This window comes from Sinocyclocheilus rhinocerous, unplaced genomic scaffold (assembly GCF_001515625.1).
Source record: "Sinocyclocheilus rhinocerous isolate Xijiao unplaced genomic scaffold, SAMN03320098_v1.1 scaffold3825, whole genome shotgun sequence".
Lineage (NCBI taxonomy): Eukaryota > Metazoa > Chordata > Actinopteri > Cypriniformes > Cyprinidae > Sinocyclocheilus > Sinocyclocheilus rhinocerous.
The window spans coordinates 187,327-201,629 of record NW_015641499.1 but is presented as its reverse complement, the minus strand read 5'-3'; the positions used below and the strand labels follow the sequence as shown (position 1 = coordinate 201,629).

The following is a 14,303-nucleotide window of genomic DNA, read 5'->3' as shown; positions in this document are numbered from 1 at the left end:
GCAGCGCAACACAGTAACTTTTGTTGATCTTTATTCATTTCCATAATGAAATTCAAAGTATTCAACTTCAGTAAAGCATGTTTTGATTGATATTTTGTAATGCATTGTGTTGGTGAATTGTGTAGTTGCACACCTGGACAAGCTAATCAAGGCCTTCATGATTACTAAAGCTACATGCAGGTGAGTTTAATCAGAGTTGGAGTAGACTGGATCTCCCTGGATCTTTAAAAGCCCCTATTTTACAGAGGTTTTTATTGTTGTAACACTGTAGTTTGTTTGGTGTGTCTTGCTGTTCTCGCCTCCTGACGCATTAATTCAGCGTGTTTTCCAGCAGATCATTGAGAGATCTCAGGTCTAGAAGATGACAGCTCAAGAGTACTGCTTGCTGATTGCGGTTTTATTGTGTCTGTCCGGATACTTGAGCACAACAGATGCTACTCATAGTAAAGCCACAGGTGAGAAGGTCTGTTAACTTGATTACACAGCCCCAAGAAATGCAGAAATTGGCTGTTCTAAAAGTGGCTGTTCTATCTTTCAAAATTATTAACTGTTTAGGGATGAGTAGTGGGTTTCTAAACTGCTTCTATCTGAAACGGATAGTTGTATTAAAGTTTGAGACTCATTGCAAAGCCCCTGACTCAGAAATGCTGAACTGGCACTCCCTGGCCTCTCCTAACAATCCTCTTGAATCCTCTAGTGTCTGGTTGCTGTCCGGCAAAGCTGATGGTTGAGCCGTCCCGTCGAGGATGTTCTTCGGATAAAGACTGCTCTGGAGGACACAAATGCTGTCGATTTGACTGTGGACCTGTGTGTGTGCCGCCTGTTGCCAGTGAGTTTCACTTCATAATGGGTGCTGGAGATTCTCCAAAAGAAGTGTTGAAGATAATTTATTATTTTTTTTTGGATCAATAGTTGCTAGTTAATGAGAATTGCAGGAGAGTAGCACATTGTGTTAAGTGTACAATTTAAGCAAAGACTTGAATGTAAAGCTTTAAATGTTAATGGAGACGTTCAGCATTCAGTCTTTATGCTTTGTCATGTATAACAGCAAAGCCAGGAGAGTGTCCTCCCCAAACATCTGGAGGAAAATTGTGTACCAAGTCCTGTACCAGTGACTCTAACTGTCCGAACAATGAGAAGTGCTGCAGCAGTGGATGTGGTGGACGTTACTGTACAGCTCCATATACAGGTGTCTGTTATATTGTTTGGGTCAGTGCAGTGGTTCTCAAACCGGTCCTGGAGTGCCCCCAGCCCTGCATATTTTGTATGTCTCCCTTATCTATCACACCTGATTCAACTCGTCAACTCAGTGGCGACTGCAAGACCTGAAGTGGGTGTGTCAGATATAGGGAGGTGTACAAAATGTGCAGTGCTGGGGGTACTTCATGGAGAGGTTTTAGAACCACTTGGGTCGGTGAATAATACAAAAAAAATATATAATTTCTTGGTTTCAAATGTATGTTAACTTATTCATCCCATAGGACTTTTTTAAATTATTTTTTTTATTTTTATTTTTTTTTTAAAAATGCAGGATGGCTTTACAATTAATAAAACAATACTTGGAATATAACTCTCTGTAGGTAAAATTTATGTGAGCATAAGATGCATTCATTCAAAACTTGCTGTCAATGCTGAGTGTTTAGTGTTGTATGTTTAAGACTGAATGCGACTACATGGACCGACTAAAGCTGACACTCTGTGTCCATGCAGTGAAGCCTGGTCGGTGTCCCAAACCAAAGAAGATTCCAGCGTGTGCTGAAAGCTGTTCCTATGATGGCCAGTGTCCTGCCACAAAGAAGTGTTGCCCAACCACCTGTGGCCATGCATGCAGTGAACCGTATGGGAAAAGATCACAGAGAGACTGACTGTGTAACAAACAGGCCTACTGGACTTCAATTCTGTTCTTTATTCATAAGGCATAATATTTCCCTGTTTGTGGTCCTCAAATAAATGGCTTGGTAAAGTTGTTGTGTGTTGTGTTTGTTTTTTGTTTTTTGATGAATCCGTTTGGCCATTTTCACATAATGGCCACTGGTGCTTGGGGAAAGTACAAGTTTCCCCCTTACCAAGAGAAACACCTGCAAAATGTTTTGCATCAAGATCCCTGTTTCCATCTCCAGGAGCTTGGCAGCAAAAGTGTGATACTACAAATTAGATGATGAATGCAGGGTAATAACGTGAAGAGCCTAAAAGCTGATTTTAATAATTTTAGTGAATAATTTTATTTATTTATTTTTTTAAATTGCTTTCCAATTATGACACAAAGGTATTTTTACACTTATCTGTGGTGTTTCTCATTTGGCAGTCACCCTTGTGGTCAAGAGTGACTGGACACCTGAATTTTTTTTTTTTTGGTTTTTACCCCAATCCAGTGAAATCAGTGTAATGGAGTTTTTCAAAAAAATTTTTATTTTTTTTTAAAAGAGGACTATGTTACCAGTTAATATTTATGCAACTGATGTTTTTTTCCCTATGGAAGTGATACTTTTTCCCTTCTTTTAAAGTTATTTTTCCGTTAATGCAATTTATGAATTTATTTTAGATTAAAATGGAGACTAGGACTTTGAAATCCAATTTTTGAAGGCAGATTAGCTCTACCTGGTATGAGCAAAGAAAAGCAATTTCAGTGTAACCACTGAAGTGTGACGCCTGTATAGCAGACAACTGTATTTTGGGTAAGAGGCTTGTGAATTCTCTAGTTGTTTTTAGACATGATTCCTTCCTTTTTAGGTTGTGGATTTGAATGCTTAAAATTTTCAAACACCATTTTTGTCGACGTTTATGTGTGTTGTCTGAAATGTTTTGAAGTGTAATTTTTGCATTAACACTACAGTCAAACCTGAGCATGGAGAACATTTTTTTACACATTAAAATTAAATGAGAAATTAACAAATGAACCGGAATGCTTTAACAGTTTAATCAATCTGGACAGGCACCATCAGTCTTCTGACTCATTTTTGCTATATGGTTATAGTCATACAACTCGTATGATCAATTTTAAAACATCTGAAGAATTAGTAAGTTTACAGTAAGTTATATGGCACTCTAAAAAAAAGACTGGACAGTATGGTTAAAAGTTTGCGTGACAAAGTGTCCTTGGGTTTTGGAAATGTGCTATATAAATACAAAATGTCTATTAAATTACATTATATACATTATGTAATAATTATTATTTTTATTATAATGATTACATCAGATAAAAATCACACAAAGTGGCATTTATTTTAAGGAAATTTAGTACAAGAACAATTTTCATGTAAAACCGCGGTTAATTTTCTGTCACAGGTAGAATTAAAACCCTTCCAGACATAACACCAATTCTCATCACCATTGATCCTGATAGAGACACACCAGAAGTTTTTTTTTTTTTTAAATGTATATAATCATTTTCAATTGTAAATAAAATGTAGGGGAAATGTAAAATATGTATTTGGAAGTATCAACAGTTGCCATCAAAATCTGCTTACAACAGACTTAAACCATTTACATTTACAACATTTACAAGGCGTTTGTATTCACTTTATGAATATTTGTGCAACTCAGAAAGATCATGTATTTATTTATTTTTATCTTTTTTCTTCCCCTTACCAGGTAAATGCTGCTTATGATCACTTATTCCTCCATAACAATGTGAGGTGGCTGAGTAAGGGAAGAGTCTTGGAGAGGTTTTGGGTCATCAGGAAAGATTTGGAGATGTTTTTGTCCCAGCAGAAGAATGTCAAAGCCAGGCATTACTTGGATTTTCTGAGGAATGATGACAGCATTGATTGTGATTGATGATTGTGGCCTTTTTAGTGGACATAACATCTCATCTAAATGAACTGAATCTGAGGCTCCAGGGCCAAGGCAACACTGTCTGTGATCTGATGGCAGCAGTACGCTCCTTTGAAAGGTGGCTGGAGATTTTTAAGAGTGATATCACAGGGCCACATATCCACTTTCCAACTCTTCTCCAGCAGACTAATGGCATCATCACCATCTTTCCGTTTTTGGAGAAGCTTGCTGAAAATTTCAGGGAGCGCTTTGAGGGCTTCAATGTTGGCAGACAAGTGCTGCTCTGCATTCCATCTCCATTCCTGGTCAAGAATGTTGAGGAGTTTTCATAAGAAACCAAAAGAATCTTCCCATGGGCAAGCATGGCATCTCTGCAGACTGAACTAATTGACTTGCAGGAAAATGTGGCTTTGCGGGAAGTGGACTGTGACACTGTTACCTTTTGGACTAAAATGGTCACAGTTGAAAATTTCCCCAACCTACAGAAAGAAGCCATCTGTGTTCTTACCATGTTTGGATCGACCTATCGGTGCGAGTCGGCATTCTCAGCCATGAATGTTGTGAAAAACTCAAAAAGCTTCACTAATGATCATTTAGGCCAGTGTCTCCGTCTAGCAACCACACCTTTTGTGCCACGGTTTAGGCAGCTGATGGAAGACAGACAATGCCATTTCTCACATTAGACTGCTCTGTGTGTTGTTATGCATGGGTGCTATAAAGGGGTGTGTCCAGGGGCAGAGGTCGAAGGAGAAATAAAGATGTCGACACGGCTAAAGGATGACTGTGTTCGGGTCTGTCTGTAAAATATAAACAAAACATGGTGTCAGAAGTGGTTCTCTCGTAAATATTGACTAAAAAGAAAGTCTAAAGAGGCGAGAGAAGATATATTAAGCCCAGACGTGCAAGAGAGAAAACGGAGAAATCAGAGAGAAATAAAAACAGGAGTAACAAGCGACAAAACAGTGATAGCAAGTGTGTTTCGAGAAAGAAAAGAAAACGCAGAAATGGATAAGTTTCAAACCCCGTCTGGTATGCAGCTGACAGGAAATTTAGCAGAAAATTGGAAGAGATTCAAGCAATGTTTCACCATCTACTTGGATGCAAGCAGGGTAGGTGGCGATGACGAAAAAAGAAAAGCGTCTATATTGCTACATGTCATCGGCGAGGATGCGCTTGACATTTACAACAGCTTCCAAATACCAGAGGATGAGTTTAAATTGCAAAACGTCATGGCCCGATTTGAAGAGTACTTTGTGCCGAAACAGAACGTCACGTATGAAAGGTACAAATTCTTCTCTTGCGACCAAAAAGGGGGCGAAAGTTTTGATCAGTATTTAGCGGAGCTTCATACTATGAGTAAAACCTGTGACTTTGGCGAATCTCTGATAAGGGATAAAATACTATGTGGCATTCCACACAATTCAGTACGAGAGAGACTGATTTGAAGAGTACTTTGTGCCGAAACAAAACAGAAAAAGGGGGCGAAAGTTTTGATCAGTATTTAGCGGAGCTTCATACTATGAGTAAAACCTGTGACTTTGGCGAATCTCTGATAAGGGATAAAATAGTATGTGGCATTCCAGACAATTCAGTACGAGAGAGACTGCTGCGAGAGCAAGATCTTACGCTAGAGAAAGCAGTAAGCATATGCAGAGCGGCAGAGACTACTCGCGCACAAGCAAAGGAATTAAACAAACAAGACAGAACAGTGCACGCTCTCAAAAACATAAAGCCACCGCAATGTAAGTCTAAACAAAGAAAGATCCGATCAGATTCGAATAAATATGCATGTGGAAAGTGCGGCAGCCGTCACGAACCCAGGATGTGTCCAGCATTCGGAAAAACTTGCAATAAGTGTGGCAAATGCAATCACTAGGCAAAATGCTGCAAAACAAAAAATACTGGAACTAAAGTACACACTGTGGAAGAAAACACAGAGACATTTTTTGTGGATTCAGTAAAAGTATGCAGCAATAGCAAAGATGAATGAATTGTACCATTAACAGTTAGTGGTACAATTGTGCCATTTAAACTGGACACAGGTGCCCAAGTCAATATCATATCAGAGAAAGAATATAAAACTCTCAGACAGAAGCCAAAAATAAACACAGTCAAGATAAAAGTCACAGGCTATACAGGAGAAGAGGTGCCAGTGAAAGGCAGCTGCATAGCAAACGTCCTATACAAAGGGAAACACTACAGAATACAGATGCTGGTTGTAAACAAAGATGTACAGCCAATTTTAGGCTTAAAAACATGTGTGCGACTGGACTTAGTAAAGAAAGTCTTTGTGGCTAATGTGCATAAGGACACAAGCAATGAGACACTCCTCAATGAATTTAGAGACATTTTTGAGGGGCTGGGATGCCTCCCAGGGGAACATAAAATTCACATTGACCACCAAGTGGCACCAGTCATTCATGCATGTCGAAAGGTTCCCTTTGCTTTAAGAGGAAAGCTTAAAGAAGAACTACTTCGCATGGAAAAACTGGGAGTGATAGCAAAAACTGAAGAGCCCACGGATTGGGTGAGCTCATTGCATATAGTGGAAAAGAAAAACGGCCAGCTCCGAATCTGTCTGGATCCAAGAGATCTAAATAAGGCCATCAAGAGAGAGCACTTTAAGTTACCCACTCGAGAGGAAATCATGTCACAATTTGCAGGGGCAAAATGGTTCAGCAAGTTGGACGCTTCTACAGGATTCTGGCAAATGAAGCTGGACGAGGCGTCATCAAGACTCTGCACCTTCAACACCCCTGAGGGCAGATACAGGTTTCTGAGGTTCCCATTTGGCATACTTTCAGCTCCAGAGGTATATCACAAAACCATCAGAATGATCTACCAACACATAAAAGGCGTGGAAACAATGATGGACGACATCATAGTCTATGGCGCAACCAAAGAGGAGCACGACACCAGACTTCGAGAGGTACTTGAAGTGACTCGTAAAGTCAATCTGAAGCTCAACAAAGAGAAATGTGAATTAGGAATGAAATCACTAACCTTTCTAGGAGATGTCATCTCGGAGGAGGGCATAAAGCCTGACCCTAAGAAAACAACCGCAATTGAAAACATGGAGAGACCACAGAACAAAGATGATGTCAGACGCTTTCTTGGTATGGTTACATACCTGGCAAAATTCATACCACAGCTTTCTGCACAGTCTGCGCCACTTCGTTGTCTACTGGAACAAAAAAACCAATGGATGTGGTCACATGAACAAGAAACCTGCTGGACAACCTTGAAAGAAATTCTGATAGCAGAACTTGTGCTAAAGTTCTATGATCCAGAAAGACGCATAAGAATTTCTGCCGATGCATCACAGTACGGCGTGGGAGCTGTGTTACTCCAGCAGTATGATGACGTATGGCAGCCAGTGGCCTATGCGTCCAGAGCGCTATCTGCTACAGAAACAGAAACAAGCAAATAGAGAAAGAATTGTTAGCCATTACATATGCATGTGAGAGGTTCCATCAATTTGTATACGGACAAGCATTCACTGTAGAGACTGACCATAAACCACTGGTTCCCATCATGGCCAAGTCGCTGAATGATTGTCCCCTAAGAATACAGAGAATGCTCATCAGGCTACAAAAATACGATGCAAATTTAATCTACACACCGGGCAAGTACATGTTCGCAGCGGACACACTGTCTCGTGCTGTAGATAGACAAGAGGAAACAGAAACCTGTGCTACAGAAATCAAAGCTTACGTGGACATGGTTGTAGCCTCGCTCCCAGTGTCTGCGGACAGGACTGACCAGATAAAACAGGAGACGGAGAAGGATGAAACAATGAAAGAACTGAAGGTAGCTATTCAGGAAGGATGGCCGGAAGAAAAAAAAAGACTGTCCTGTTAGAATTAGGGATTACTGGGCTTGCAGATCAGAGCTTACGGTTGTAGATGGCATAATCTTCAAAGGCTGTAAATTTGTCATCCCGGCGAGCCTAAGGAAAGAAATGCTAAAAAAAATCCACGAAGGGCCCCTCGGAGAAGAAAAGTGCAAAAGGAGAGCAAGGGAAGTGATGTACTGGCCCAGGATTAATCTGGACATTTCGCAATTGACAGCTACATGCGAGCTTTGTTTAACCTTCAGGCCCAGACAGCAGGCAGAGCCTCTTCTTCCACATCTTGTAACAAGTAGACCTTATTACAAGGTTGGAGCAGATTTATTTGACTGTGATGGGAAGAGTCACATTGTGGTAACTGACTACTACTCTAATTATCCAGAGGTGGCCACACTGCAGTCTACTGCTAGCAAAGCAGTCATTGCCTTCATGAAGTCCACGTTGAATTTAAGAAGTTTTCCGAGGAATGGGGTTTTCGTCATGATACATCCGGTCCAAATTACCCCAGATCAAATGGACTGGCAGAGAATGCCGTGAAAATAGTGAAAGGACTCATGTGGAAGGCACATGCTGGTAATGAAGACTTTCATAGAAGTCTCATGATCTACAGAAGTGCACCACTGGAGAACGGGTTGTCCCCAGCTCAGATGCTCATGGGTAGAAGAATTCGAACAAATTTGCCCATTAGAGAGGATCTTCTGGACACTCCACACACTAGTCAAGTGAAAAGCTTTAAACAGAAACAAAAAATCAAACAAAAGAGACTGTATGACAGAAAAGCGAAACCACTGACAGCCTTGAAACCTGGAGACACCGTCAAAATAAGGAACCACAATACAGGTATGTGGTCTCAGCAGGGCAAGGTGGAAAAACAAGTGGCTCCAAGGTCTTATGAGATTTTGACGGATGGCGGATCAACACTTCGACGGAACAGAATTGATTTATGTCCTAAGCAAAGCTCTGAGACCGAGATACAGGATCCAACAACAACAACAGCAGCAACTTCTGAGTCGATGGTTACAGAGAATGGGCAGGTTGCAGAGACAGTACCAGAGACAGTGAATGAACGAAGACCAAAAAGAAACGTTAAACCTCCGGAAAGACTGATTGAAGTTATGTGAAGTGTTGAGTTGGGTTACAAGGGACTGTTTATTTCTATGGTAAAAAGGGAATAGGTAGTAAAATCAGTTAATAGTGATTCAAAGTTATATTGCATTTGAATATTGTTTTTGCTGTTGATGAGACTTACTATGCGAAATCAAAGAATAAGTGTTATGTCAATTCACTATATATATATATATATATATATATATATTCTCTTTAGGGGAGAGATGTGTTGTTATGCATGGGTGCTTTAAAGGGGTGTGTCCAGGGGCAGAGGTCAAAGGAGAAATAAAGGTGTTGACACGGCTAAAGGATGACTGTGTTCGGGTCTGTCTGTAAAATATAAACAAAACACTCTGTATTTTGCACCATGCTACTTTTGGCTGCTCTGTATTTTGCACCATGTTACTTTTGACTTAGCTCTTGTTGTGTTTTGTTCATAAAAATGCTGAAACTTAAATTAATTGTTTTGCTACTTTTGCAGTTGTTATTAATGTATTTTGAATACAAAAGGCACTTTTTTGTTGATTTGTAATGCATGTTATGCATGTAGACGTACAGTTGGTCAAGCAACCTACCTACAAGATTTCGAGTTGCAGTATGCTGGGCTGCCTAGAGCTGATGTTCTCCTGCCACAGTCAACACCACAACCACATGGGTCAGATGACTTCCAACAGTATGATGACAGAAATCTTCCTATGGCCCATCCACATGCATCCAGTATTTATCAAGATCAAAGAGAAAGGGCTGTTGGATCACCTGATTCTTTAGAATCATCACGTTTGGCTTTAGAGCCTTGGTACCTTACCACATATCATTGGAGTGAGAGAGAGGGACACAGCCTTCACAGAAATGGACGTTCTTCACCTCCTGATGTCCAAAGTGCAGCGCATGATCTGGAAAAAGAGAATAGACGCCTCTGTGCTGCTCAGTTATCCATGAGGGAAGAGATCAGCTGACTTATAGAGATCCAGAAAAGCATGCAGGAGATGCTGATTAACCATTCGCAAAGTCAAAGGTCAGTTCCTATACCTCAGCCACAGCCTAGAGTATTAACCCCTCCAGTTCCTTTGCCTAGAGTTGCAAGCAGACAGTCAGAGTCTCCAGTGCCTACACCAGCCCCTAGAGCCTTACTACACCTAAGAATCCAGATCCTTAAGCAGCTACAGTCAGCTATGCACAACATGCACGCCCTTCAATGCAGCCTTATACAAATGCCTTTGCTCCAGATAATGTAGCTGCTCAGATTTCCTCAGGTACTGTTGACACTCATAGAGTTACTCAGGACACAAGGCAGACAACAACAGGAAGGAGAGCTTCTGTTATCTCCACACCTCCTTCTCCTTGCTACAGTCAGCCGCATGTTGCACCAGCTAACTTTCCAGAGATCCAGGCTAATACTGCAAGACAAGAGATCATTTATAGCGGTCCACAGCCAACCATTCCAGATTTTACCCGCCGAGGCCCTGGTGAATTTGCCCATCTCAAACTTGCCTTGACTAACCTACTACCTGATGAAGCTACAGAGCTATTCAAGTACCAAGTTTTGGTAGATCACCTGAAGTTAGCAGATGCTCGCCTCATCGCTGATTCCTTTCTAAATTCATCCACTCCCTACTCAGATACCCTAGCAACTCTTACTGAAAGGTTCGGTCGACCTCACCAGCTTGCTTTGAGCAAAATTGCTGCCATTATGGATGCATCGGACGTTCAGTCTGGCGACACTGTAGGCTTTGAACGTTTCGCTCTTCAGATACAAGCCCTAGTAGGATTTCTTAAGACATTAGGAGCTGAAAGAGACATTGAATTGCATTGTGGATCTCATGTGGCTCGACGGTTGTCCAAGCTCCCTCCAGAACAAAGAGCTTAAGTTTGAATCCTGGTGCCAAGATCCAGAGAGTTTTGGTGGATATAAGCCCCAGAAAGATAGACCCCTTTCCCGAGTGGATCAACAGAAGGAGACTAAAGCCAAGACTAGACAGACTACAATCCTCCATGGCTCAAATGAACCATCTGCCTCAGTTCCACCAGTGTCAACCAAGAGTCAAGGTAAAAGCTCTGCCTTCTGTCCATATTGAGACAGTAAAAAACATTACCTGAGTCAAAGCCCCACATTCCAGTCCCTAACCAAATCCCAAGTGATTGACTGGATTAAGACTAAAGAAACCCTGCCATTTGTGTAATGGAAAGCCAATGGTACTACCAAAATGCTTTACCTAGACCGCCCTCAAGGATACAGCACCGTCCTCCTGAAAGTGGTCAGAGTCATTCTGAAGCATAAGGGGCAGAGCCTAGATACTTACACTGTACTCGATGATGGTTCTGAACGGACTATACTATTACCATCAGTAGCCAGGAAGCTGGGACTCACAGGCCAGGCAGAGGACTTAGAGCGTAAGCAGTGCATATTTTTTTCAGCCCCACATGTTAACAGATTAGAGCATTCACACCGCATGCAGAGGTGGCGCGGCAGCGCATAGCAGGAGCAGAGCAGAAGTGGCAGTGCCACGATCGTTTCGGCACCGAGTCTATTTTTCCTGCGTCGCTTACGCTGGATTAAAGCCACAGTGCATTGTTCTTGATCAAAATTGACCTGATTAACATAAAAAATAACAATTTCACCATAAAATCATGTAAGTGAGGTATTTCGTGTTTCACAATCACGGGGTAAAAGGCACACAGTATTGATAAATAATTTAGCTAAATAATGTTTTTTTCTTGTTTTTTTTAATAATGTCTAAGTTAATACTTGTTCAAAACAATCACTTTAGCAAAGTTTGTACTTGTCACGAATCCGGTCTATAAACTTCCGTTCACTCACCACCAAAGGTCACCCGCTCTCCACATGGACTCTCACACTACACAGACTGTTACACATCACCCTGGACTACATTTCCCATGCTCCATTGCACTAATCACAAGCTCACCTGAAACCAATCACACACAGCTGCTACCAATAACACACACTATATAAATCAGTCTCACACCACCATCAACGCCGAGTATTGTATGCACATATCGCTAGTCAGTGATAGCTACGTTACAGAGCCTGCTTTAAGTTTACTAGTCTTAGCTTAGTCTTGCCTTGTCTGTTTTCTCTGTTTGATCACTGCCTGTGTATTTTGGATTACCCCTTCGTGTCGCCCTGTTTGGATACGGTTTACCCATCGCCTGTGTTTCGGATTTACCCTTTGGATTACCCTGTTTGGACTTTGTTCTATTCTTGTGTCTTGCCCTCAATATATCTGTTTGCCATCGTCTGACCCTCGCCTGTTTTGACCACGTCCCTAAATAAAGCTTGCGAATGGTTACGCATGTCTCACGTCTTGTTTGCCCGTAACAGTACTAGGCTATTTTCTGCTTATTTTGATAAATGTTCAATAAATATACTGTCATTAAAATGTTAATATAAAAATATATTTTAAAATACAAAAACAAAATAAAAAGTAAAGATTCTGAAAGCACTGAAGGAGATCCCATAATAATTTAATATAAATTTACAGTAGTAACAACAAATTGTATTTTATTATATGATATGATTAATATCATGTTTTTAAATATAATGGTTTCATTATAGACATGGTGATTATCTATTTACCATCTGAATTTAGTAATGATTAGCAATCAGTAATGATTGATAGCGAGAGTCGTTATGGCACTCCTCTCTTGTGTAAGAAGGATATGCCCATTCTTCAAGCGCCCATGGAGGCAGTGCTTTCTAACCTTAGGAACAGAGAGAAACACCTAGAAAAAGACCCCATCAAAGCGCCACCTACCAACAGGAGATAAAGAAAGTAGAGACCTCGGGCTATGTTGTCAAACTCCCACCTGAAACAGTTAATTCACAGAGCGAGTCATGGTTCATCCCTCACCACATTGTACAGCACAATGGTAAGAACCAAGTGGTTTTTAACTGTTCATTTGACTTTGAAGGCCATAACCTGAACAACTATTTAATGCCAGGACCAGCCTTAGGCCCATCCCTGTAAAGTGTATTCCTACGCTTTCGTGAACACCCAGTGGCAATAAGCAGTGATATTAAAGGGATGTTCCATTAGATCCGTCTCCTCCCAGAAGACCGGCATCTTCTCAGCTTTATTTGGCGAGACTTGGACAGATCTAAACCACTGGACATTTATGAATGGCAAGTGCTACCTTTCAGCACTACTTGTAGTCCATGTTGTGCCATTCATGCTGTCCAGAGACGTGTTATGGAACATAGCACTCCTGATGATAATATCACTGTAGAAAGGAATTTTTATGTGGACAATTGCTTGAAGAGCCTCTTATCCCCTCAAGAGGCAAGGCAGCTTGTAGACAAACTCAGCACCCTCTTTGCCAGTGGTGGTTTTGAACTTCGCCAGTGGGCAAGTAATGACCCAAACGTGGTGGACCACCTGCCGACAGAAGTGAGACCCACCAGTACAGAATTGTGGCTATCTCAAGATCATACTGATTTGCAAGAATCTGCACTAGGTTTGAGGTGGCACTGCAATTCAGACCTCCTTGGGTATAATACCTGTCCTGTTAAGCCTGGACCATGTACCCTTCAACACATTTACAGAGTTCTTACAACCCAGTACGACCCCTTGGGCTTTATACCCCCATTGACCACACGAGCCAAGATTTTAGTTCAGAGATTATGGTGTGAGCAGTGAGACTGGAATGACCCAAATCAGCCTGCTGAACTTTTGTGATCCTGGAGGGAACGGGAGGCAGAATTGCCTACGTTGGCAAGTATCTCACTACCCCGCTGTGTCACAGCCTCATATATTGATCATTCTCACAACACTAAACAGATTCATATCTTTTGCGACACATCTGAGCAATCCTATGGATCTGTTGCCTATTTGCGTATGGAGGATGACAATGGTCATATTTAGTTAGTCTTTTTACTAGCAAGGTCCAAGGTTGCCCCAAAACGACGTCTGACCATTCCCTGACTAGAGCTGTGTGCTGCCCTGAATTGTGCCCAATTAGCCAAACTCTTGCATACTGAGCTCACCCTTCAGATCAATACAGTGACACTATGGACAGATTCCACCACTGTTCTAGCCTGGCTCAAATCTGAATCATAACGATTCAAGGTGTTTGTTGGCACCAGGATAGCTGAAATTCAAGAGCTGACAGATGAATGTACCTGGCGATATATAGATTCCAGTAGTAATCCAGCAGATGACCTCTCCCGGGGTAAAACTCTTTCTGAACTATCAGTGCCCAACAGATGGAGCCAAGGATCATCATTCTTACTTGAGTCTGAATCAGATGGCCTACCACCCGCCTCATACAACCACCAGAAATCAAAACAGAAGAGCGCAAAGGAATCTTCTGTGGCCTTATGACAGAAGTGGTTGTGCCTGACATTCCCCAGGTAGCCAAAACGGTTTGGCCCGATAATGGCCCAGATCCGGCAGACCGGATGAAATAACTCGGCCCGGCTGCAGTTGCCAGAGTCGGCATGGACATGGGATGGATGACGCCCCAGAATTGGCCCAAATACACTGGCCTGAGTCCGGCTGCCAAAACTGCCGGCATTGGGCCACAATCACGCCGACAAGAATTGAAACACTTAGCC

The 14,303-nt window shown here is 41.7% G+C and overlaps 1 protein-coding gene across 3 annotated transcripts in view; it reads left to right on the top strand.

The window, feature by feature from the left end:
- The first annotated feature begins 244 nt into the window (after positions 1-244).
- The window catches only part of LOC107755180 (WAP four-disulfide core domain protein 18-like), a 19,820-nt gene continuing 5,761 nt past the window's right edge, over positions 245-14,303 (top strand). Inside the window, exons 1-4 of one of the 3 annotated variants that reach the window (XM_016571889.1) lie at positions 245-455; positions 698-829; positions 1,049-1,189; positions 1,711-1,966. In XM_016571889.1, the coding sequence (XP_016427375.1) occupies positions 362-455; positions 698-829; positions 1,049-1,189; positions 1,711-1,865 (522 nt within the window). In that variant the 5' untranslated portion in view covers positions 245-361 and the 3' untranslated portion in view covers positions 1,866-1,966. Of the gene's footprint in view, positions 456-697; positions 830-1,048; positions 1,190-1,658; positions 1,967-14,303 lie in introns of those variants that run through there. The other 2 variants (XM_016571891.1, XM_016571890.1) reach the window with 2 other exon arrangements.